This window comes from Mastomys coucha, unplaced genomic scaffold (assembly GCF_008632895.1).
Source record: "Mastomys coucha isolate ucsf_1 unplaced genomic scaffold, UCSF_Mcou_1 pScaffold18, whole genome shotgun sequence".
Taxonomy (NCBI): Eukaryota; Metazoa; Chordata; class Mammalia; order Rodentia; family Muridae; genus Mastomys; species Mastomys coucha.
In genome coordinates this window covers 8,062,912-8,089,125 of record NW_022196900.1, presented here as the reverse complement: position 1 = coordinate 8,089,125, position 26,214 = coordinate 8,062,912, and the positions used below count along the sequence as shown (strand labels likewise).

The following is a 26,214-nucleotide window of genomic DNA, read 5'->3' as shown; positions in this document are numbered from 1 at the left end:
GCTTACTCCACCAAGTTGGGAAGCTACATTCTTCTATTCTCAGGTCCCTATTGATCACATGTTCCCAAGGCTACCTCACAGTCCAAGAGGGCTTTCAGAGCTCTGGCGATTACATCCTGTGCCAGGCTTTCCACTGCTAAGACAGAACCTTTTGAGTACAACTTAAAAGGAAGGTTTTTTATTTTATTTTATTTTGTTTTGCTTTGCTTTGGTTGTTTTTAGCATATGGTTCTAGAGGTTCCCATCTGTGATCTTTTCGTTCTGAGCTGAGGCTCTGTGGTGACACTGAAAGTCACATGAAGGAAAACCATTCAGTTTGTGTCGTGAGGAAGAGGGAGAGGATCCCCCACCTCACTTCTGCTCAGGGCAGAAGGCTTACAGTCTAGTCCCGTAGGCACAGCACACTGTGCAGGCTGGCCCCTGAAATCTGTCCAGGTGACCAGGGCCCTATTAAACACCAGGGATGCCATTGCTGAAGAGATGTGGAAGGTAGATCCTGGCAGAGAAGCTGCCTAGATCTAACTAAGGGGTGATTATCATCCCAGTGGTAGTTTTGAGGAGAGATCATCTCCCTGGAGGCCTCCAGCCTAGTGCTGTCTGACCTTGATTGTGTTACCTCACCTCTCTGGGCTTGATGTTCTCTGGCACCAAGAATCTCCTGGTTAGAGAATCTTGTCACCGAGATCCTAATTCTGGCCAGCAGAGGGCAGTATTGTCAAGGACAGACGAGCCTGAGCAACCTACCAAGCCTAGGCAGGGTAGGTAGGTACAAAGCTGCCAAGCAGAGAGGTCTCTCCCTTTGTCCATACTTTGCCTGGCCATCAGGTGTAATTAGGGGCCCCCAAGATGATCAAGATCGCACATCCAGAGTAAGTCACGGTGGCATTTTTGGTTTTCATCCTTTGTGTGTGTGTGTGTGTGTGTGTGTGTGTGTGTGTATGTGTTTTCTAAGCACTTTTATTATTTAGTATTGTGGAATCATGCTATACTAAGAGCAACAAATACCTGAGCCCTTCCTAAGTGTTCAGCTCTGTACACATTCTCACCCAACCTCCCCAGAGTTGCACATCACCAGTGGTATTACCATTTCCCCCTAGTGTCTTGGGCCTGATTTATTAACAATTTCCCATGATCTTTTCCATGTCATTAAAACCTTGTTTAGCCACATCATGTTTAATAGCCGTGTGACAGGACATTCCATCACAGAATGACTTCACCCAAGACAGACCCATGAGAGCTGGGGAGGGGCATCTATAGCTCTTTGTAATTTTAACAGCTCTGCTGAACATCCGTCTACTGCAGTCTCCCCAGCCTCCTGTATTCCTCAGGCAAAGAATGTGAAAGTCATCGGCTTCCAAAAGGGTCTTGGAAATGCCCATCTGTGGCGGGCTGGCTGCCCTGAGTACCTAGCCCAGCTCCTGTCAGATAGAGGAAGCTTGTCCATTCCAGAGAGGAGGATGCCCATTTACAGACTGGCAGAAAAACAGCATAGCCTGTGAAAGAAGCCTGGGAGGCTTGCCTCCAGCCCTGGCACTCTTCTGTCCCACTGCTTGTGTGTATCAGAGGGCACCAGTGAGCTCACTCGGTGGCCCATGGTAGATGACTACGGGCCCATGGCGCTTTCGGCCCAAGGGTGGATGTTTGCAGCTACTGGTGCAAAGCTGTCTGCCTGCTTGCCTGCCCACCCCCAGGCAGGGTTAGCCGTGGGACGTCTGTCCCCACGGAGGACCATCTGGCGCCATGTTCAGCCTTTCCTTAATTAAAATAAAAGTGGACATTGGAATGCTACTGCAGACATCCAACAGTCAGTGCGGTGTGGGTTCTATACTGACCCCACTATAGGGTCACAGTGTAATACTAAGTCACAGTTGAAGAAATGACTATGGTGGAGGCATGGCTAGAGTATGCTGGGCATGAAGGGAGGGTGGTTGGGCTTAGAGCCCCAGCCTCTGCCCCTTACACTTATCCCAGCATGGCACATGCTGGCTTTGAGTCTCTGCACCTCCTCCTGTACCCCTGGATCCAGGCATGCCTACATCCTGCCCATCCTACGCCTGGAATGTTCTTTGCCCCATCTCCTTTGTATGCTACTTTAGCATCTCTTAGTCTCTCTGGTTTGCTGTCCCTTGTCCATACCCTCCTCTTGCCACAGTGCACTAGGTTACTGGAAGGAGAGTCTTAATGAAGTCTGGGCTCCTGTTGCCAGTGGAGAAGTGTGCAGAGGCGCCATCATCTACAGTGCTGGGAGCCTGGATCCTTCCCCAGTGGGGGCTTCCTGGGCCCATCTGATCCTGGCTTGTCTTTTTCAGCTGCGAAATGGAGCTCCCTTCCCCCGGCTCCCCAGTGACAAGCTGAAGGCCGTCATCCCACCCTTCCTGCCCCCGTCCAGCTTTGAGCTGTGGAGCTCCGACAGGTCCCGCACGTGTCACAATGGGAAGGCAGACCCCACGAAGACTGCGCTGCCCCCAAGAGCCAGCAGGGCCCACCCTGTGGGCTGCATGGGCACAGACGGTGTAAGTCATCCGGTTGCTGGACTGTGGCACTGCTCACAGAGATCCGGGTGTGTGGCTAGCAGTGGCTAGCCTTAGACACTGGGACCCAGGGTCACAGCAGCTGCTTTGTTCTTTAAAGTGAGCTATGTCCCTTAGCTAAGTAAGTGCTGTCAAAGAACTGAACAAGTGGAAGGTTGAAGTGTTGCAGGGATAGGGCGTGGGGGCAGGGACTTCTGCCCTCTCTGGAGCCCTGGCTTCTTTCTGGGGAACACAGTGTGAGGATCCACTCTAGCTCTGCCACCTCTCCTTCAGTTGGTGAGGGAAGTGGAACCCAGCCAGAGAAATAACCTGGGAAATGACTTACTAGCTATTACTGGCCTGGTCCAGGTAGGTCAGAAATGGGCTTCTTGGCTTCTAATCAGCTATATAGTGTTGCTCAGGGCTGTGACCAAGAACACACACTAGGGGGCCACTGTGTGCACTCCTGGTGCTTTTGTGGGAGGAGATACCTGTCCCTTTGACCTCAGTAAAACTTCTCCCTTGGAGCCATTGGCTGGTTTCTGATCTGGCCAGGTGTCTTTGGTGTGTAGACTGTCTACAGTGTGGTTGTGGTAAGCAGGTAAGTTGTAGATGAGGGCTTAGGACAGGTCTTGCTGCTTCAGTGGCTGAGTGACAGCAGACTCCTGGATTTCCACTGTGTCCATGTGGCAGGACTGTCCCTAGGGCTGGGCACTCTCTGTTCCTAGTGGAGACAGGTGTACTGGTAGGTTGGGTAAGTGGAATGAGGTAGGACTGTCACATGCTGGCAGAGCATCCCTTGATTTCTTCCCATGGCCACCTTTTCTGGAAAATGTCGCTAACCCCAAGGGCCTGGATGTCAACGCTCGTGATTCATTCCCTCAGCAAGTATTCTCTGGCTGTTTCCTCCATGGAGCATAGAGCAGTGGGCACAGAGCCTACAAGAGGCATTTGAGCACCTGGAAAATGAATGTGTGCTCTGGGAGCTGGGAGGGTACCAAGAAGGCCTCCAGGTCACCCATTGGAGGGAGAGCCTAGGAGCATAGGAGCGAGGCCTCACGCTCTGCTCACCTCAGGCTGGATGCTTTCCTACAGTGCTCTGTGTGCTGAAGCGTGTGTGGGTAGGGCTGAGACTCATGGGAGAGGCAGGGGAATCTCTCCCAAGGATGTAACACTTCCGTGGACTCCTCTTGGCATACCTTGGCTTGTGGCTGCATCTCTTCAGTCCCTGCCTCTGTGGTTACTTAGCCTGTCTTGTCAGAACTGCCTGTGTCCCAAGGAGGCCTGAGATTATACTAGGTGACCCAGGCAAGTTCTTGTTCTGTTCTTCTCTTCCTTCTTCCTTCTTCCTTTCTCCCTTCTTTCCTTCCTTTCTTCCTTCTTCCTTCCTTCCCTCCTTCCTTCCTTCTTTTAAAAGATTTTATTTTTAGTATATGTTTATGAGTATTTTACCTGTATATGTGTACAGTGTTTGCAGAAGCTAGAAGAAAACATCAGATCCTCTGGAACTAGAACTGCAGATCATTGTGAGCCACCATGTGGGTGTTAGGAATAGAACCTGGGTCCCCTAAAGGAGCAGCAAATGCTTCTAACCTTTGAGCCATCCTTCCAGCCCCATATTTCTGTCCCCTCAAGTTCTTAGCACTTTGATAAGTATCTCTGAGATGGTGGCACTTGACAGCATTCACAGGTGCTAGAGTTGAGGACACTAACCTGCCTTCCAAGGGCCACCAGCCAGTCCATTGTAGCCTTTGTTCCTTCTGAGTGCTTCTGGTATGCTCAGGCCAGGACTGAGGACAGTGCATAGAGAGGAGGACAGGTCTCTCAGTAGCCAAGAGGTCACTGAGGATCAACAGTCAGTGGCTCGAGTGAGCTGGCACGCACAGTCTGTGGTCAGGCTACGTGGATGCCCAGGCTTCTGGGATAGGGACAGTGGCATGACAGGGAGCCAAGCCCAGGCTGCCTTGGCAGAGACACATGCCTTTGAGACCAGAGAACAGGGCATCACAATAAAGAGTGAGAAGGATGGTTGGTGAAGGGCCCGAAGCACAGAGGTACTGCCCAGGAGCCAAGGGAATCTTGGCACAGTGTGGAGCAGTTCCTCGTGGAGGGGAAATGGCTAGAGCACTGGAACCTGGTGGAACTGAGCTGGACAGGACTCACAGGACGTGTTTCAGGCTGAGCAGCATAACAGAGGGAGGCTGGACCCCGGCAGACCTTGTTTTGGATACACTGTGGCTTCCCTGGTTTTCAGCAAGGGGCTTCCTTAGCGCTTCCTGAAGGGTACTCTGACTTATGAGACTGAAGTCAAGCAGCCAGTGTTGGGACAGTGCTCTGTGGCCCAGCCCGAGGTAATGGGTTGTTAGCTCTTTGCCATGGGACCCTGGGGGTCAGTGAGATGGGCATGCATGTGCCACTGTGCTGGGTGGTCAGGAAGAAAGGCCCTATCCTAACTGCCTGGTTCACCTCATCCTCACAGGCTGCTGGCAGGCCAGTCAAATTCCCCAGCATCTCTAGAAGCCCCACGTCCCCTGCCAGCTCTGGGAGCTTTAACCACTCGCCTCATTCTTCAGGGGGTGCCAGTGGCATTGGCAGCATGAGCAGGCTGGGTGGAGAGCTGCATAACCGCTCAGGTAAGCAGTCACAGGCCGTGGGAAATGGGACAGTCCCTGGGCCACCACCCTCCGTCCCCTGCTCCATCCACACACAACACCAGGAACAGCGGTATGCCACCCACTTCTTGGTGCCACTGGGGATTTTTTAATGAGCTATCAATTCAGAGTTTGCCTTTACTCATTTTCCCCGAGATGAAGCTGGACGGAGAAGGAAGAGGTCAAGTCCATAATGCTTTTCCTTTTTCTCATAAAGTGTTATAAGAAATGGAAAAAATGCAAAGGGTTTTCATGATGCACACACTTACTGAAGGCTAAGCCTCAGGAAGTTTCTATTCTGTCATTGAACAGATGAGGATTCTGAAACTCCAACTGGGCAAGAGACGTGCCCGGACTTACCCAGCGAGCTGGAGGCAAGGAAATGCCAGAGCAGGGGGTCCCACAGTTCTAGGCTATAGCATACTTACAAGTTCTCCCAAATATCTCAAGGACTAGCTAAAGACAGCCCTTTGAGAGGGACATACCCACTGCGTGCTACATAAGACATACATGCATCAAGGAGAAAAAAAGTTGAATACCAGATGAGCCAAAAGACAAAGGTGGTGGGGGAGACATAAGCACACCATGAGGGCTCACTCGTCACTAACATTTTGCTGTAACTTTGCAGTGTTTTATTTTGTGCATATTATGAATATTTATACATACAGTCAGAATGATTTGTTGAACACTGTGTCAGGCCCAATGCTAAGCCATTTAAATGGTCCCTGAACATTATTGTCTGCATGCTCCAGGTTAGGGAGCTGGGTTCCAGTGACCCTCCTGAGCTCATACAGCTCTAACTTTAACCCAGCCCTGCTGCAGAGCCCTGATGAGCAGGGGGCAGGATGGGCGTGGAGTGAGGGCAAGAGGGTCTGCTCTGTCACTGGCATTTCAGGTCCATATGCATGTCTGCTGCTGCTCTAAGTACTTTCAGATCTCGCTTGGAGTGGCTACTTCTTAGAACTCTGTCTGAGGCTCTCCTATATTCCTGTGCATGCACATAATGTCTTCTGAAATTAAAAAAAAAAATTAATGTTTTTTAATGTATTTTACACATGAGTTTGTGTACATGTGTGGGTGCATATGTAGCACACCATGCGTGTGGAGGTCAAAGGACGATTTGTAGGACTCAGTTCCCTGCTTTCCTGCTGTGGGTCTCAGGGATTCCCCTCAGGTCATTGTCACCTTGTTGACACCCAGGTGCTATTTTCAGATGTGCTCAGTGATCTCTGTAGCCTGAGCTCCATGGCTGAGTCAGCTAGTTGCTTTTTAAAAAACATGAATGTAGCTGGGCAGTAATGACTGATGGTGCATGCCTTTAATCCCAGCACTCAGGAGGCAGAGGCAGAGGCAGAGACAGGCTGATCTCTGAGTTCTAGGCCAGCCTGATCTACAGATCAAGTTCTAAGACATCCAGGTCTACATAGAGAAACACGGTCTTGAAAAACAAAAACTAACTAAAACAACAACAAAATAAAACAAAACCCCACCTCCAACATGAATTTGTCACTAATGAGCTCGCTACCATTGAGTCATATCCCTCATTCACTTTTTTTTTTCAAAAATATTTATTTATTATATGTAAGTACACTGTAGCTGTTCTCAGACACACCAGGAGAGGGCATCAGATCTCATTAAGGATGGTTGTGAGCCACCATGTGGTTGCTGGGATTTGAACTCATAACCTCTGGAAGAACAGTTGGTGCTCTTAACCACTGAGCCATCTCACCAGCGCCCCCTCATTCACTTTTTACTTTTTAATGGGAGACTGGCTATCACTAAGTTGCTCAGGCAAGCCTTGAACTTGCAGTTCTCCTGCCTCAGTCCTCTCTAGTACTTAGTGTGCACCACCAGACCCAACTAGTCAGTGCATGCCATCTTCCAGTTCCGTGTGAAGTACTGGCAGGTACACCGGCAGGCGGTAACCAATTGGATTGTTCCATGGATAACCATTGCCAGTGGCTTCCTGGGAACAGCCCCAGGAAGTAAGTGCATGCATGCTTGTGTGTGTGTCTGTCCATGTTGTGTCTGTCCATGTGTGTCTGCTCATCCATGTATATATGTGTCCATGTGTCCATTCCAACCCCTCTCCAGGTTACAGTATACTCAGGCAGCAGAGAGGAAAATGGCAGTTAGGGTACAGTTAGAAACTTAGTACTCAGTGCTCATAGAGTTCTGTGGCATTAGAGATTTACACGTGCTGGCCCTGAAGGAGTGAAGACAAGCCAGCTCCTGCCCGCTCTGCTTCTCACTATGGCACTCAGCTCTCCCTCAGCCCCTTTGGGCCCTTGTGTAGAACTCTTACAAGCCTGAACCTTGAGACAGCTCTCAATCCATCACCAGGCAGGAAGGACCTGCCAGGATGCTCACTCCTATCTCTTGTCTCCCCAGGTGGCAGCGTAGACAGTGTCCTGTCCCAGATCGCTGCTCAGAGGAAAAAAGCAGCTGGCTTGTGTGAGCAGAAGCCCAGCCAGCACTGCAGTCCCGTGGGGCTGGCGACTGGCTCCAGCCCGCCTGAGCTCCCAGCCTCCCTCCCGAGCAGTGGCCCTTCCAGCAGCAAGGTGCTTGTTCTCTGGATGCCTGTGACACCTGTAGAATGTTTTCCTGTGACCCACGTGCAGAGTTGGGGTGTCAGGGGTTGGGAGGAGCCTCACTGGCACTGTAGTCCTGGCTACTCCTAAACTCCCTGCAGAGGTCTGACTCTGCCCCTGCAGGCCCGTGTCAGGGGTGGGAGGTGGGGGTGGGGAGCTGGAGGGGGCTCAGGTGCACACTTGCATGTGTCCGTACTGCTCTCTGTTGAGAGCAGAGGGTTAACACTGGGGCTAGGGGGCAGCCTGCTGGGTTAAACAGCAGCTCACTGAGCTACCCGCCAAGTTCCCCAGCTCCAAGTTTGTGTCTTAGCAGATGTGTGAGAAATAGTCCATTTCCGCCCAGCTCCTGCTGGCTCCACAACTTTCTTATCCCAACTCCCTTGCACAGTGAAACCTCATAATTTAAGTTCCTTTTATAATTTAGTTCCAGAAGTTTCTCCCCAACGTGTGAGTTTATTTCTGTTATGTTCAGAATTATTTATGTGAAGGACCTGTATAATTAAGTTTATTTTAGAGTTCAGCTATAGACTCCTCCAATATCTTGATGCACTTTCTTTATAAGATATAAAAAGTTATATAATTAGTGTATTTCTCGTTTCATGTTTTCCACTTGGCCACTCACAGCTACTCTGAGGGCTTTTGAAATAGTTTTCTCCTCTGTTGTCTAAAATGTTCTGTTCTATTCTGATGGTTTCATTAACTGTGTTAAGTATCATTTAGCATTCTGTCACTGATGTTGGAAGCAGGCATGCAGGCTGTTAACTGTTACCTCACTGGGCTGCATGTGTCAACTGTAACAACATACAAGTGTATCCTGATGAAGAGGAGTTAGCTGCCAAAAGATTTGTCCCAGAGACAGTCTGGAGAATGATACGATCCTGTGGTCTCCCGATGCTTGGTGCGGTGGTAATTCTCCATGTCTTCCTGCAGCCCTGACTCTCAGGGTAGGGTCTGGGAAATCAGTCCCTGCCCCGAGATAGTCCATTCAGCCAGGGCTCTTAGGAACCACTGTCACAGTCAGAGGACACTGAAACGGGCTCTCTGTGCGGGATCTAGTAGTAAGAAGACATGAAGTGCTTTTCAATGGCTCCCTTAGGAAGAATAGAAATTAGTCTTCAAAACTCCTGGATCTGGATTTTGTCCTTCGTTAAAACGAAACAGGAAGCTCACTGCTATGGTAAGGTGTGCAGGGGGCTGGCTTCTGGCTTGTTCATGGAAGCCCGAACCATTGGGAAGGCAGAAAGGGTGAGTGGGAGCGAGGAGCTGCCTCTGCATCTCTGTAGGAGAGTTCAGCTTCCCTCTCCACCCCAAAGCTAGGACTCACATGTGCTCAGCTGTGCACCTTCCATCAGCAGCTGAATCTGAGCTTCTTTCCTGGCCCATGCTGTAGGAGTTCTGTTTCCCTCCTGTAAGCGTGTCAAGGTCTATTTTATGCCATTGAGTGTGACCTGTCTTGGTGAGCATCCCATAGCCACTTAAGAAAAACATGTGTTCTCTTGCTGCCTCTGGGAAGGGGCTCTGTGAATGTTGCTCTGGTATAGTTGTTGGGTGGCGTGGTCCATGTGTTCCTGATTCGCCATCTCCTTTAGTCACTTAGAGGCATGGTAACATCTGTAACTGTAACAGAGGGCCAGGTAATTTCTCTTTCCAGGTCTGTCAGTTTCTTCCTCACTTAAAGGTCTACACAGGTTTGGAACTTTTACATTTGTTCTCGTTTGTTTGTTTGTTTTGTTTTGAGACTGGAGCTCACTATGTAGATCAGGCTAACCTCAAACTCACAGAGATCCTTCTGCCTCTGCCTCCCCCAGTGCTGAAATTAAAGATGCTCAGCACCATGCTTGGTGATTATTGTATGACCATGTATTATGCTATAGGGTTTCTCTATACCCTAAAATTGGGAGCGAGGTGGATTTTTATGGTACTACAAGAAAGAACATAGCACCGGTAGTCCTCATAAACCCTGGGATAAACACAGTCAAGTCCAATGACGATGAAAAAGAAACTCCTTCCAACTGATGGGTTCATTATGCAAGTTAGATTCAGCATTAGAAAATCAGTGGCTATGGCACACCATGTAACAACAGATGAAAGAAGACATGCAGAAAAAACACATAACATTCAGAATCTAGCCGCTGGAGAGGTGGTTCAGTGGTTAAGAACACTGGCTGCTCCTTCCAGAAGACCCAGGCTTGATCTCAGCACCCACATGGTGACTCACAACCATCTGTAATTCCAGTCTCAGAGGATCTGCCCTCTTCCAGCTTTCTAGGACACTAGCATGTCTGTAGTGCACAGAAGCTAGGACACAGAGCGGCTTTGGAGGGATTTCCTGAGTTAGGTGTAAAATAAGTATAGCCAGATCATAGTTGCTGGTAAAGACCAAGTGCTCCCCTGATGGGGAAGCAGGATGCCATTATAGAGAGGCTGCGTACAGCTTACAGCCTGTGCTAGAGACCACAGTCAGTGACACAAAGGGAAGAAACCTAGCTCTGTCCTTGGACAGCATGCCTGTCCATATAGAAAGCCATAAGGAATCTTATGGATGTTCATGGCTAATAAACTAGTTTATCAAGTCAGAACTGGGGGCCATGGGTGGGCTGTCACTCAGAGAATACAAGGTCAATATATGAAGTCCGATGCATTTCTTTATACCAGTAGTAAACAATTGGAATTTTTTAAAGTTAGCTTTATTTTGTGTGTATGAGCATTTTGCATGCATCTGTGTGTGTGTACCACGTGTGTTTACAGGTGCCCAGAAATCAGAAGAGGATGTTGGGACACTGGGGTTAGTAATGGTTCTGTGCTGCCATGTGGGTGCTGGGAACTGAACCTGGGTCCTCTGCAAGAGCAACAAGTGCTCTTAGCCACAGAGCCACCTCTCCAGCCCCAACAATTAGAATTTTTAATTTGACATTTTATAAATACCATTTACGTAAGATTATATGAAAATGAAATGTGTTTAAATTTAGTAGAACGTGTAGAATCTGTAGGTTGAAAACTGGAACACTGGTAAATCCAAGAAGCTCAGTTCTGTGGAGAGCTGGGAGGCTCAGTATTGTTTAAGTGCGAGCCCCACCCCTTGTGGCAGCAACGGAGTGGTACCCAGACTCCTGGCTGTCCATCCATGCTGCTCTGCGTTTGAGTCTCTGATACAGCATCACAGTCCCGGCTAGACGTGCTGTTGACTAGGCACCGCCATGTCCCAAGATACAACACCCATTTTCAGCCACTCCCCCCACCAGCTAGCTGATGGCTTCGATTTTTGTTTTATGCCCTGTGCAGAAACTGGACCCCAGCAAACGGCCTCCCTCTGGAACTTCTGCTACCTCTAAAAGCACCTCTCCCACCCTCACACCCTCCCCCTCCCCTAAAGGCCACACTGCAGAGTCCTCTGTGTCTTCCTCCTCATCCCACCGACAGTCGAAGAGCAGTGGGGGCTCCAGCAGTGGCACCATCACCGATGAAGGTGAGTCCCCAGGGCCCCACATCCATGCCTCTGCCTCCACTACGGTGACCTGGCAGCACTGAGCCTCATGCCCAGCCGAGGTCACCTTCCTTGGACGTAAGCACACTCAAGTGGGATTTAGGTGTAGGCTGTTCTGCTGATAGGCAGACACCTGTGGAAGGCCTTTCCAGACCCACTTGCTCCCTCTCCCTGTGTAGGCACAGGTCAGCATCCTTACAGTTCTGGTGAAGGGGTCTGTATTCACACCAGCTTAGGAAAAGACATTAATTGTCTCACAAGATGGATGTTTGGAGCAAGCTCCAGGTGTGTGTAGATCCAGGGCCTTCAGAAATGTTTTCTACAGATCTTGGTAGGGCTTCAGTACTAGCCAGCGGCCTTGGGCTTCTCTCATCTTTCCCTTTTCAGCTTTTTCTTTTTTGTGCTGACCTTGCCACCCGGCTGAAGGAGCACTAACCATGCTTCTTCTCAATGGGTCTAAGCAAAAACCCCAGGGGCCCAGGCCACAGGGCCCTGCCTACTCCTGAGTTCTCAACATGCAGCAGCCATACTGGTACTCACTGCTGAGGGAGGGAAAGAAGAAACCTAGTCTCCACTGTCTCCTTAGAACTTACTTACCACCTCAGGACCTTTGCACCTCCCTGCATGCTGCCTCATGCCCGGCCCTCAGATATCCCTGCATAGGTTGTTCCTTCATTTATTGTCAGATGTCTCAGGGATACCCTGGCCACCCTCTGTTGATCAGCATGTCACTCCTTGTCCTCCCCCACCCTGCTCTCTCCTTCCTTTCTGCTGTCAGCGTGTGTGTCCTCTGTGTGGTGTCTAGTCTGGTACGTCCCTGTTGAGCATGTCCTTGCATTTCTTCTAGTCCCAGGCACTGCCTCATGTCCTCTCCTTGGCCTAACTATTTGGATGTCCACCTCCGTACCCTGATCTGGGTCTCCCAAGCTCTGCTACCTCTGTACTGGGGAGGCCGTGGGCTCCATGCATTTGAACCTTGTCTGCAGTGCCTGCCTGCTCTGGCACCATTCTCAGACCAACTGAGGACTTGAGGCCTTAGCTGTGGCATTGAGTGTACACTCCTGCACAGGCAGGTTTTATTCCCAGGAGCTGGAACTTCTGAATTTACTGCCTGCAGCCCCAGGACCATCAGGCCAGGCCACCCTGGTCTCTTCAGACTGATCTGGGCTTTGTGGAGAGCCGGGGCCTGCTCTGAGGGAAGAGTGTGGCTGAGCACTTCTAGCCTCAGCCACTGGGGGGTCTCTGGCCTGCAGTTTCTTGGGAGAATCTTACTAGATAACCACATCTTAGAGAAGTGTAGGACCCACCCACCCACTCTTTCTGTGTTTTACCAAAGCCAAAATGCCTTCTTTAAAAAAAAAAAATCCCATCTCTTTCTTATGAAGATGAGCTGACTGGAATCCTTAAGAAGTTATCGCTTGAGAAATACCAGCCCATCTTCGAGGAACAAGAGGTAAGAATGTTGTTCCAGGGTGCCAGGTAAAACATACCATTAAGTAAGAGTTTTCACATGTAATAACCTTCTGTCCACCTGCATCTGAGCCCCTACCCCCAGTAACACAGGGCCCAAGAGTTCTCCCTTGTTAGGAAGTTTGTAGCTGTGAGCACTTTCCTGTATTGTAAACAGTTTTGTTGCATGGAATGAATCTGAGTTTTAGAAGTATCTAGGAACAGTGTCAGTGGTCGTCTGAATTAATATTCTATACTACTCAAAAATCCCATTTCAGCTGGGCATGGTAGCTCATGCCTGTCATCTCAGCACTCAGACTGCTGAGGCAGGAGGATTGCTGTAGGTCCCAGGTCATCCTGGACTACAGAAGTGAGACTATTTGGGGCCTATGTGAAAAAGAGAGATGCTGGGGCTGAATTCAGAGCAACTGCCATTGGGTGTCAGCTTTCCTTATAGGGGATGAAAATGTCCTAAAACTGGGCTGGGGCTGGGGGTGGAAGGTAGTTCTGGCAATAGACAATTACTTAGCATGTCCCAAGTCCTAGGTTCAAATCCCAACACTGCTCAAAACAGCTGTGGCCGAACATACAACCCAGCACTTAGGCAGTCGAGACTAGAAGAGGTTCAAAGTCAGCCTGGGATACTTGAGACCCTGCTCCCAGAAGGAAAGTCCTGACACCAAGTGTACTAATTTAATTACATGCTTTAAACACAGCTGTATTTGGTGAATTGTAGAGCAGATGGGTTATATATCAATAAGATTTAAAACTTCACTGTATTAACCAAATAAAATGCCCTACAGGCCACCAGTCCTGGGCTGTGATCACTGGTTTAGGTTTCTCTACTGACAGCTTGGCACATAAAAGCTGCTGTCACTCATCGCCCCCTGCAAGCTGGGGATGCAGGGAAAGCTGCAGAGACAGATGTGTGCATAGCCTTCCTCCTCGATTTTCTTCCTGTCCTGTCCTGTCTGTCTCCTTGGCCTTTGAAACTTCCACAGAGCCTTCCTCGTTTCCAAGAGCCGTTTCCTGTTTCCTGCCTGCTGCCTGCTCTTCATTGAGGTGTCCACAGAACATGTCTCAGAGTGTACCTCGCTTCTATTCCGTGAGCTGGGTGGCCCTTATTCCCAAAGTCTAGTGTGCCTCTGAAGCTCCAGCCATCACACCCACACTGTGTGTGTAGGATTGGGTGGATAGGGCTGGATTTGTTGGGTGTTGGGAGCCTGTTCCCGCCCTGCTGGGTTTCAGGCTGCTGTGGGGTAATGAGGTATCTTCCCCTGGGCCACTTTGACAATCCCCCAGCCTCAACTTCCCAGGATGGGAAGACTGTTAGCCTCTCTCCTAGAGCAGAGCCATTTCTTCTTGACACCTAGGCAGGCCATCAGGGCTGGCAGCGTGTCACCTTCAAGGACAAGGGGCACAGTTGCACATGAGTCTGCTGGTGCCTATGTCTTGGCTGTCCATGGCCCTTCTCTCCTCTTCTGCCCCCGCTTACCTCTCATGCTGTCTCTCCACAGTGCGCACCTCTCACCCTGTAAGGGGACAAGTGGTGAGCACTCTCATGAACTCTATATTGCTACTTGCAATCAGATGGGGATTCCCTTCCTAGTGGCAGAACATTAAGTCCTTCAGATCCCTGCCCCTGTATTCATTTTAAATCTTCCCCCAGTGCGTCTGTTGGGAAGCAAAGGGCTAGGCTGTGAACCATCAGCTGTGAAGTGTCAGGCCAGACTTGGAGTAGTGAGTCATAGTGGGTTCACATAGAAAGCTTCAGCGTCCCTTCTGCGTGGCTCATGTGCAGTAGAGGACAGTGTCCCACAGACAGTGGCAAGAGCCTCTCTCCCCAGGTGGACATGGAAGCCTTCCTCACACTCACCGATGGTGACCTGCAGGAGCTGGGGATTAAGACGGATGGTTCCCGGCAGCAGATCCTGGCAGCCATCTCCGAGCTGAATGCAGGCAAGGTACTGTGTTCCAGCTTTCTCCTACCCCCTGCCCTGTTCACTGCTGAACGTCACCAGGGTCCTCACGATGGCCCCTCTAAGTCTCCTCCGACAGGCGCCAGAGTTGACCTGCTCGCACACGCCTCGAGACTGAGAGCCCACTGCCTTCCCCATGCAGCCCGTTCCCTTTGCAGGTGCCTCTCTCCACATGGTTGCAGCTCCTCCAATCTACGTAGTACTTCCTTGGGTGGCTTCAACACTTAGGGATGGGTATTGCCTCTGGCAGTACTGTGGAATGAGAGCCCTGGGGATCACACTGTGTGTGGGAGGAGTCTCAGGATAGGTCATTCCCTCTCTGGGCCTCCCTGCCCTGTCCTTCCCTGTCCTGTCCACAGGTGACTGAGCTTCGGTGCCTAACAGAGCCCCGACATGCAAGGCTGTCAGACACCATTATGTGTCCTATGTCCCACATAGATGCCTGGTGTTTTATTTCATCACCTTTAAAAGTGAATGTCAGCGGTGCCCCCTCTCCAAGGCGCACACACACCACGCAAACACTGTCTGGCTGCTGGCAGGCTGCTCAGACCCTGCCCCTCCTGCCCCTCCTGCCCCTCCTGCCCCTTTCCCGTCGAGCACCTCCTCAGCAGCCGGGATGTTTGCTTATCTATTGTTTTTTTTTTTCCATCCCTGCCTCACAGCCTCCCACTTGTGTAACAGTAGCATGGTGTCAGGGTAATATAGCCACTCTGCCTTCTTCTTGTTCCTTTCTCTTCGTGGTTTGGCTGTTGCCTGGTTGTGCTGCACTACGAGAGGTGAGGCAGGAGCATGGCCAGGCTTCTGGTTTCTTCTCTGCCCTGGGGATTGTGCTCTGCAACGGTGAAAAGATGAACAGTGCCCAAGCAAAAAAGTATTCATGCCACTTTTATCATCTGTAAGTCACTAAGCAAACATGTCTTACTCAGCCCTGATAAGGCCAGGGTCTGCACAGCTGCCTGGCGAGGGAGTAGAGACTCCTAGGTGTAACCCTGTCTGACTTCCATTTAGGTATCTAAGGCAGGAGCTGAAGCCAGGGCTTCTGGCCTCTCGCCCTCCTCCTCTCTGTGGTATAGCTAGGTCTGGGCCCATGGCTGCTGTCACTCCTGTTAGGTGACCCTTTGTGAGTGAGGAAGTACCATGCAGGAACTGCATGGCTGGCATTGTCCTGGTCTACCCTGTTAGTGTCTCTGAAAGTGTCTTACCTGAGCAGTAAGGGAGGCAGGGGAGCCCTGCCCAGAGGCAGGCAGTAGTCCTTGACTTCCAGCCCAGCAAGGCTCCAGCTCGGCTCTCAAATGTGCAGACTAAGGAGGCGGAAGCAGGCTGGAGACCGACCAGTCTCCATGGTTAGGAAGGGTGTCAGCTAGAGAACAGAAGCGGTTGGCTAGTCCACCAAACCCTCACAGAAGGCTCCGAAGCACCAACTTATTATTCATGGCAAAGAATCTGTGTTGTCCTGGGTACCATGTGAGTGCTGAGAGCTGAGCATCTGTGACCAGCACTGTGTCATGGACACCACACAACCCCCACTCACAGAGTAGTGGAGGAATTTATGCAAGATCACACAACCAGTAAGAGGCAGAGGCTAGATTGGAACACAGACTTGGTGTGACCATAGGTCTGAACATCACTAAACCACATGCACACGTGGGAGCGAGGAGGCATGGCATGCTCTGTCCTCTATGTAGACTGGGGTCTCCGTAGGCAGGGCCTGTGGAGACCTTCCTGAGAAAGTGTATGTGTGTGGGTGGGGGAGACCTGATGAGAGGCACTGGGTAAGCGAGCAGAAGACAGGAACAGACTGGGCCATAGCAAGCAGCCTGGGGGAAGCCAGAGGGCACAAGGCGAAGGCTGGGACAGTGGAATGACCCAGGGGAGGGAGGGCAGGATTTTGAAAAGTATCAGAGTGTTAGGAGTGTGGAATTGGGGTTTCTACTTTCCTACTAGCCTTGAGGGTGGACATGTGGCTAAAGAAATGATGGCAGGAAAGCCAGCTTAGAGCAGTTAGGAAGAGAACCAGAGAACGTTCTGGTATGGATGGTAAGGATAGGCAGAGAGCTGGCACCATGGGTGGTGGCATGGGAGATGGCAGTGGACAGTGCTACTGTGACCTCCTCTACCCTGTGAAGCTGTGGGCTCCTTGGCCCAGGGAGACAAATAGAAAGGTGTCCTCAATAGAATAGAGGACAGGATAGCCACAGACTCCCCAAGGGTGTTTCCCACGACTGCAGAATAGGACCTTCTGCTCTGTACCAGGTTGACTCCCTCCTGTCCCCAGGTTAGCACAGGCCCTTGTTCTGTTCTGAGCATGGCTCCTTCACGAGCAGAAGGGTGGGCCAGTTAGGTGATCCTCCTTGGAGCATCCGTGGGGAGAGGCCCCTGAGTACCTGAGAGGCTGGGCCAAGGTACCTTGTGTCCTTCCCACAGGAGCCCACAGCTACCTGGGCAGGTGATGTGCCTGAGTCAGCCCTAGGAGAAAGCCCTGTTGGCCAGGCACAGTCCACTGGAAAGGGACAGTGCCACGGTGTCTTAGAGGAAGTATAATGCTGTGAAGGCCGTCAGCTGCACCCCCTGCTCTGCTTCTTAGCGTGATAGTGTGACACTGGCTCCCGGGATAGATGCAGCTCTCAGACCCCAGCCTGCAACCCTGGACCTGACTACTCAGGGCAGGCTCTGCCTGGCCCTGTTTGGAGACTCCAGCTCCTCACTGAGGCTGAGCGTGAGCTTCTTTTGATTATCAGGTGGTTCTTTTTGACAGTTAGCTCAGTAAAGAGGGCACATGCCAAAGGCTGCATCTCTGAGATGCCAGAGAGAGGCCCATGCTTCTTGCTGCTTGGGTCCACAGCATGAGGCAGAGAATCAACTGAATAGGTCTAGAAGGGCACTTAATTTTTATGCATATGGGTGTTTGGCCAGCATGTATGCTTGTTTACCACATGCATGCAGTACTCAAGGAGGCCAGAAGAGGGCAACAGATTCCTGAGTTAAGGTTTTAAGCCCCATGCCGGTGCTGGGAGTCCAACCAGTGTCCTCTGGGAAAGCAGCCTGTACTCTTAAGTGCTGAGCCATCTCTCCAACCCCTGGAGAAGCACTTTTTAAAACTACACTGGAATGGGACCATGAGTGGGTTTTGCAGGGAGAAATGGGGATTTCTTTCTGTTATATGTTCTGATGGAAAATATATGTCTTACTCAAAGAAATGCTCCAGCATTGTAACCTAGATCTTTTTGTTTTCAAGTGAGGGCTAAGGATGCAGTTCAGTTGATAGAATGCTCACCTAGCATTCATGAAGTCCTGCGTTTGATTCCTAGCACTGCATAAGACAGTACCTATGGTGGTGCATGCCCATGCTCCCAATACCCAGGACGGGGATGCCGGAGAGTCAGGAGGTCAAGGCTATCCACACCAAGATAGCAAATCCAAGGCCAACCTGAGAAACAAGAGAGCCTTGTCCAGGAAAACAAAATCGGGAGTTGAAGGTCATCATTACCTGCATAACAAGCTCAAGCCAGCCTTGAGCAGGAAATGCATGCTAAATGTGTGTTAACACCATTTAGTAAAGCAATACAGATTCTCTGTCTGCTAGCCAGGTCTCCACTGTGAGTGTGAGCCTGAGTCTGCTGCTGGGTTCACAGATCCCCAGTGGGTTGTGTGTTCCAGAAGGCACAGCAGAAGCCGGCTACAGCTAGCTGCAGCCCTCCCTGCCTAGGCTCCAAGCCTTTGCTTCGTTGTGATTTTTTTTAGGCTAAGTTTGTACAGTATAAAAATGATTAAAGATTTTTGTGAGAAATCATGCTCCCCTCCCTTGGAGGCCAACACTGTTCACTTTGGGGCAAATTACTCTGCAGTGTCTTGTGCCCAGTGGCTCTTAAGAAAACATGGCTGAGATAAATTTGGATGTGAAATTTTATATCTGGTTTTGTTGTTTAGTGTGAAATCTGTGTGGTCACCCATGTGCTGAGAATGTTCTTGAGGTTTTTTTAGATGGAGCCTTGCTGGATTCAGGGTCCCCCTGCCTCAGCCTACTGAGTGCTTGGAGGACAGGCATGTGTTACTGTGCCCTGCAGAGTTCTTGCTGACTTAAATTCACACAAGTGTGCTAAAACTCTTTTCTAAAATCCCTGCTTGTTAGATTAAGACCCCAAGGTCTTAGCCTAAGTGCGACCCCCACAGAACACAGCTTGACGACAGATCGCTGCACAAGCATGAGGTTTATTGATCCAATGAATGTGGGGTTGCTCAGCTTGGCAGGGACCGAACTCAAAAAGTACATATTCTTTATACTTTTTAAAGGGCAGATTTCAGCACCAGAGATTTCAGCAACAGGGCTAGCTAGCTTACACTGATTGGTGCAACACAGGACAAAGGATCTCCTCGGGCATTGGCTGGCTTGCTCAGAGGGCCTGGCTTGCTCAGAGGGGCTGTTCTTGGCCTTGTCAGCTAATTTCTTAGTTCCTTATCCAGCTCTGCACCTGACCTTGGAAAATCCCTGGGAAAAGGCTGAGTTGGAAAGTCACTTAGAGGGGGAAGGAGCTGGGTGGTCGGGGAGTTTGGACGTCAGAGTCAGGGTGACAGTTTGTGGTTTTTCTCAGAATTCACAGGGAGGGGAGAGGGAGTTATTTTGAAAATTGCTAAACTTGTTTTTGTAGATCTTAACGTCATTGCAACCACCAGTTATTTTTGTTTTGGCTGGTCATAGCTCAGCCTGGTCCTTCTGACCCAACATCTTGACCACCAGAACTTTGTTTTCACATTTTTGAAACTTTGTTTCTACATTCCCAGAACTCAAACAAGCAGATGTTTCCACATTCTCATGACTTTGTTTCTCAGAACTTTATCCTTACACTCTCAGGCAGTTAGGCTTTAGCTTTATTACTTCATTAGTACATGGCTACCCACTTGTGGATGCAGCAGACAGCTCTGTATGAAGGCTCCCCAATGTCCTCAGGATAGATGTCTACAACTCAGAGAGCCAGGCCACAGTACATGTGTGTCGTCCTGAATTTCTGTCCAGAAAGTACCATGAATGTCCCGCTAGCTGTGGGTTTGAGTTCCCATTCGATGGAAGCCTTGTCAGCATTGAGCACTAGTGGTTTGCTTTTTTTTTTTTTAAAAATTACATCTACATATGCATGTATACATACATACATATGTATACAGAGCTATTTCCTGCATGTAACAGTCATTTGCTTTTCTTTCCGGGGATGTTCAGGAAGATCAGAGGGCAGCTGTCACTGCCGTCCTGGTGAGGGTGGGTTGAATCTATGGACCCTCCTGAGATTATGGAAAGAGAGAACTCTGGGGCCTGCCTGTCTCTGGCCTCCTCCTCAAGGGACTGAGGCTAAAGTGGTACTTAAAGTCAGATGGCATGTTCCCTGCTACCCCGGCAGGTTGCATTGTCCCATTTTATAGATACTGCTTAGGGGAAGGAGGCCAGACCTGGATGCCACCATTTGTCACTGGTGGAATATGGCTGCTGGTTCCTCAGCCCACATCTGTGCTTGGTCCTTCCTTACTCCACAGTTTTTAGCCATGCAGCTGCCATGCATCCATACACTCTTGCTGATGTTAACAGTTGTTTAAGGTCATCTCCAAGGTTGGCAGGAAGGACAGTTCTCACTCTCTTGTCAGCATAGGAGGGGTCTGCACCAGGGTCCAGACAGAGACTCCTCTAGTTGGTGCAAGTTTATGAAGTAAAAGAGCAGAACCTCTGAACTCTGGCCTTTCTCCACGGGCACTTTCTTTCATAAAGAATAGTCTTCCAAAGATAATTACCCACCTCCTATTTTAGATGGGCTTATTAATTAGCCCTGGCTATCCTAGAACTTGCTATGTAGATCAAACTACCCTTGAACTCACAGAGATCTGCCTGCCTCTGCCTCCTGAGTGCTGGGATGAAAAGGGTGTACCAACAGGCCCAGCTGATCATACACTTTTAACTTGCATTAAGTTTTGACCACATCTATTCGTAATTTAGAGCATGCAGTCTGACTGTGCTGTCCTCTGGTCAAGACCTGCCTGCTGCCTACATAGTGTCCCATGATGGGTCCTATGTGCTCACATAGTGTCCCATGATGGGTCCTACCTGCCCACATAGTGTCCCATGATGGGTCCTACCTGCCCACATAGTGTCCCATGATGGGTCCTACCTGCCCACATAGTGTCCCATGATGGGTCCTACCTGCCCACATAGTGTCCCATGATGGGTCCTACCTGCCCACATAGTGTCCCATGATGGGTCCTACCTGCCCACATAGTGTCCCATGATGGGTCCTACGTGCTCACATAGTGTCCCATGATGGGTCCTACCTCCTGAGCTACTACGTATCTTGTCCTTCCTATAGATAAGGAAACTGAGGCCCAGAAAGGTAGAGAAGGCAAAAGGGACAGGTGGGACTTGAACCCAGGCTGTTGGGCTTTAATCCATGTTTAACCTGTGTGTGTCTATTGCTGCCTCTCCCTGGGCATCCTGTCGGGCTTTTCTAGGAGCTGAAGAAACAGCCATATCTACGTTTTCCCACATCAAAATGGGTGGGAGAGGCTCGGGGCTTTATTGTGGAGATCCTATTGCATTCCTGAAATTGGGCAATTGAGGAGCTTTCGCACCAGTCAGGTGGGGGCCCCTAGACCTCATCCAGGGGCAAGACTCTTGCATCCTGAGGTCTCCCTTCACCAGCAGCTGGCATTGTGGGTACCAGGAGCTTCTGTGTCCCGAACTTGACTCTGGAGCATTCATGGTTTTTTAAGAGTGCAGTGAGCCTCAACCTCAACCGTAGTCAGTTGAGTGAATGGCCTCACATCTAACGGGACTCTCTGTGTGTTTCTGTTCTGTCCGCAGGGGCGGGAGAGGCAGATTCTACAGGAAACCATTCACAACTTCCACTCTTCCTTTGAAAGCAGTGCCAGCAACACCAGAGCCCCTGGCAACAGTCCCTGTACGTGAGCTTCTAGGCTGTGACCTCAGTGTGAGCACCCTGAGCCTTAATACCCCTTCACACGATGCCAGGCCAACCTGCTGCCCTGACCTGCTGCATTATGTATTGGGCCATTCACAGTCCAGCCCTGGCGATACGTGTGCCATAGAGGACTCGTGAAGACTGAGTCTCACCACTTGGCTCTGAGAACACAGAGGCTCCCGCAGCCCTTGACAAGCCAAGTCAGGGTGTATGATAACGTGTGTGGCGAACCGAGGGTCCACTTATCAGTGACCCTCAGGTTCCACCTGGGTGGTCCCAGAGGACAAAAGCTAGTCCTTTGGAGCAGGTGTGGGCATGGCACAGCTGGCAAGGAGGGGGTGGGGGAAGTGGCGGATGATGATATCCGGACTGGTTTAAGTCCATGGGGAAGAAGCATCACTTACTGTATGTGGAGCGGGACTGGCTCTGGCTTGGCCACTGTTCGCTAAGTAACACACGGTGTGCTGCTTCATCTCCTGAGCCTTGGTTTTCCTCTTGGGGTTTCCCAAGAGCAGCAGCTATCCCAAGGTGCCAGAGTCAGTTGGAGGCCAGAAAGCCGCTTGTGCCCTGGAGCTGTGTAGATGGTCAGAGTCTCAGAGATGGTTGCATCTTTTAAATCTGTCTCTTCCCCTTCTCCCTTTCTCGTCCTTTTATCATCTACAACAACAAAACAAGCCATGGCCGGATGGGTAAGACCTGAAGAACCAGTGTCCAGCAGGAGGTAGCTGCAGCTTTGTGGCTCCGCTGGCCTTGGAGCCCTGAGGCATTGAGGGTTGAGCAGTGCAGTGCATCCCTGCCCTTCCATTGTGTCTGCTCCTGGGTTATTTCTTCCCTGGGACTCACAGCAAGTGGACAGAAAGAAGGCCGGCTAGCCAAATCATCTGAGCTGATGCAGCAAGCAGGCAGGGGGCTCGGGAAGTCCTCCTTTCTGCTCTGCCTTGCAGAGGCCTGAGAATATGCAGGCCTCGCTGGAGGCCGCACAGCTGCAGGTATAAACCCTAACCTGTACGTGCAAGTACGTGCTGCCCTCAAGGCCTAACCCTTCCAGAAAAGATGCTACACAGAGATGAACCCCTGCAGAAAGTGTGGTGAAGTATCTGCTGTGGCTGCTATTGGTCATTCTAAGCAATCCCCAACGGGCCCTGTTCAGCATGTGAGGAAGCTAGATGCTGTTCCTAATGAAGTTGGTGCCTGATTCTGCAGACTGCCAAGAAGCGGGTGCCAAGACCCTCGGGAGCTTCCCCGCTCACTCACATGCAGCCTTCAGAGAGCTGGCCAGGCTCCCCGCTGCTCCTGAGGTGCTACAAACCTGGACACAGCCACAGTTGTAGTACAGCTGCACACAAATAGACAGTGATGTGAGGGAGCAAGAGGGAGCTGTGATAAAGAGCCACGCAGGAAGAGAGCACCAAGCCCACCTCCAGTCCCACTGGACTACCTTCCTGTGGCCAAAACCATACTTGCGGTTGGCCAGAACCCTGCTGCTGAGTGGAGCCAACTCACCTCAGAGCAGGGTCCTGTTTCCTGTGCAAGCCTTCCCTCTACGTCCAGCAGACACAGCCCCAGTCATCTCCATCAGGATACCCAATGGCAGGACTAGAATGTGACCTTGTCCCAACTCCCACTGGGGTGGCTCCCCCAATGGTCAAGAGAGTACGGTGCCATCGTCTTTCAGCCCTGCCGTCGGTGTTCATTTTTCTCTCATCAGTTGCAGCATTATTTCTACACAGGGACATGATCCTTGGAAAGATGTTTGCTTGCCAGACTACATCTATTAAAAATGGGGAATGTGTCCCCTGTCTTTGTGCTCTTTAGGGCATAGCATGCTGCCCAGGGTTCCTCTTGTATAGCTAACATGCTACAGGGCGCTTCTGTGTAGTCCCTAACCCCATCTCCACAGTAAGCCTTTGAGGCAGCTGGAACCTTTTATTCCGGTCAGTTTGGTAACTGCGACACACCAATAATAACCAGCTTCATGTATGTAGGTCAGACCCAGCCAAGGAGGGACACTGGTTTGAATGCAGGTCTCACCTCAGAGTCCTCTCCTGATGTCTGACTGCCTGTCAGCACTGAATAACCCAGCCAGCAACCAAACACAAACAAATGACACTTTGTCATTTCCTCTTTGGAGTTTGTTTACAGTGGGGAGGGGGCACAGAGTGCTATAAATAGCTCAGAGGTTCTTGTTTCTGGAAAAGAGTTCTACCTCAGCCCTGGTCGTGGTACCTCACCACCAGGAGCTCTAGCAAGCCCAAGGGCATGGTGTCTAGGTGTGGGGAAAGTAGGAGCCTGTGGGCAGAATAACTGCCCGTGAGGAAGAACACCCAGAGACCAGAGCTGCCAGGGGGGTAGCACCTCCCACATAGACAAGGAGGCCGTGCAAGCCTGTGTTCCGGGGTGGCTGGAGAGGAATCCACACTAGCGGGGGATGGATTGCCAGGTGACTCCCAGTGTCGGTAACAGGTAGAGGTGACCCTGGCACAGTCTACAAGTTGAACCACTGGCCTTGACCCAGACAAGTCTTTCTGCTTTGGGAAGAGGATGTGGTGATAGCTGCAGTATCTTCTGAAATCCAAGTCTTTAAAAAAAAAAAAAATCACTGCCCTAAGGCTCCCTTGAGCCTTAACCATCATTTGCTCCATAACCATGAAAAACTAAGAAGCAGAAGCAAGCCTCCAGTAAGTAAAACATAGAATGTCCAGCCAGACAGGTTGGGATGAAGCTCTAGGTTTTCAAGGACCTGGTACCAAGCCCAGATCCAGAAGTGTAAACACGATATAAGTCTATCCCAGCAGTTCCATTCCTCAGCGGATTTCTAAAAGGATTGGAAATTGTGTTCCAACCAGACCTTGCTATCACAATAGGTGGAAGGTGGAGGTGCCCTGGAGTCGTGGTTTCTTCTGTTGCTGTTAACAAAAGCTTATCGAGGAAGAAATGGTGTTTGGCTCACAGTTCCGTGTTACACTTCATCAGGGCAGCAGAGGCACAGAGGCAGGAGCTTGGGGGACTTGGTCACATCCAGAGTCAAGTAGAGAGCCAGGGATGCATGCTCAGATCTCTCTTGCATTGTCCAAACTGTGAAGTGGTGCCAATCACGTTCAGAGTGGGTCTTACCACATCAGTTGTCCCAGTTAAGAAAATGCCTTGCGAGCATACCCACAGGTCAACCCAATCTAGGCAGCCCCTCACTGAGACTCTGCCAGGGTGATTGTAGACTCTATGAGTTAACAATAACCATCACACCAGGTATCCATCTTGTATGGAAATGGTCTGTCTGTAGAAAGGACATTACCTGGCAATAGGAAGGAGTGAAGTCCTGACCATGATGAACCTGAGACCCTTACTAAGGGAAAAATCCAGGCAGAAGACCACACTGTTGCCACAGTGGCAGGCCCATGGAGATAGAAAGTGTTCTGGTGGTGGTGAGGCTGGAGTGGGAGAGGGCATGATGGCTGCTGGAGAGGGTTTTAGAGGCTGTGACAGTGCCATGGTGTGACTCTGCTGCTGCACTTTAAATCCCGGCTGGTGGTTACAGTGGTAAGTTTTGCTTTAAGATTTGAATACAAGATACAGGGAATAGGCCTATGTCATGGCCTGTTGTCCAGTGGCCTTCCACCCTTCTCCAGCCAGGCTTGTTGACCTTCTCTGTCCTCTGTAAGAGATCGTTACCTGCTCTGGGATGTTTTCTCTGATATACAAGGGCTGCTTTTCAGAGGGGCTTAAGTATACTAAGAGTCTCAAGCCAGAGTCCCCAAAATCCTGTACAGCAAATGCTTCAAAATGGGCTAGAGAGCCCCATTCCTGAAGTGAGAATGTCCCCTGAGGTAGAGTCACCATACTCCACACCTTCTTGTTTCTGCAGTTCTCAGCTAACTTGGGGCGCATTCAGTAGAGCAATTGTCTCTGCTCATCAGCAGAGGAATATAGCGCTTAGAACTTGTCACAGGCATAATCACCCATTCCAAGATCTGTTCCGCCATTGAGGCTCATCCTGGGGATTCCATAACCCCTCATGTACCTTTCAGTCCTCTCTGCACATCTCCTGTCACCTAGTTCTGCTTCCCTATCAGCAAGTGTCCATTGGCAGATCAGGCTCTAAATCAAAGGCTGGAGGCTAGAGGAATTCAGGGCAGGAACTCAAACAGGGTAGGACCCTGGAGGCAGGGGCCAATGCAGAGGCCATGGAGGAGTGCTGCTTGCTGGCTTGCTCATGAGTTACCTAGCCTGCTTTCTTATAAAAACCAGGACCACCAGCCAGGAGTATCCCCACCTACAATGGGCAGGGCCTTTCACCATCAATTACTAGTTAAGAAAATGCCTTATAGGCTTGTCCACTTACAGTCTGATCTGGAGATGTTTTTTCAATTGAGGCTTCCTCTCAGATGACAATAGCTATGTCAAGTTGACATAAAACTAGACAGCACAGCCAGTCTACACTAGTCTGCCTCCTGGAACACATATAGAATAAGGGGATTAAGGTCATCAGCATGGGGGACCAGTGGTCAGAGCCCATAGGTGTAAGGCTTTGTGAATGAAGCTACTGGACAAGCTGACTTTACTGTGTCCCTAGGGATCATGGGAACTGGGATGCAGGCTC

At 50.4% G+C, this 26,214-nt stretch overlaps 1 protein-coding gene across 5 annotated transcripts in view; it reads left to right on the top strand.

The window, feature by feature from the left end:
• Positions 1-23,429, top strand: part of Anks6 (ankyrin repeat and sterile alpha motif domain containing 6) — a 43,041-nt gene extending 19,612 nt beyond the window's left edge. The window contains exons 9-16 of one of the 5 annotated variants that reach the window (XM_031377343.1): positions 2,310-2,513; positions 4,990-5,143; positions 7,553-7,722; positions 11,035-11,218; positions 12,622-12,689; positions 14,533-14,649; positions 21,500-21,596; positions 22,293-23,429. In XM_031377343.1, the coding sequence (XP_031233203.1) occupies positions 2,310-2,513; positions 4,990-5,143; positions 7,553-7,722; positions 11,035-11,218; positions 12,622-12,689; positions 14,533-14,649; positions 21,500-21,596; positions 22,293-22,342 (1,044 nt within the window). In that variant the 3' untranslated portion in view covers positions 22,343-23,429. Of the gene's footprint in view, positions 1-2,309; positions 2,514-4,989; positions 5,144-7,552; positions 7,723-11,034; positions 11,219-12,621; positions 12,690-13,686; positions 14,650-21,499; positions 21,597-22,292 lie in introns of those variants that run through there. The other 4 variants (XR_004120789.1, XM_031377345.1, XM_031377346.1 and 1 more) reach the window with 4 other exon arrangements.
• The last annotated feature ends 2,785 nt before the right edge of the window (positions 23,430-26,214 follow it).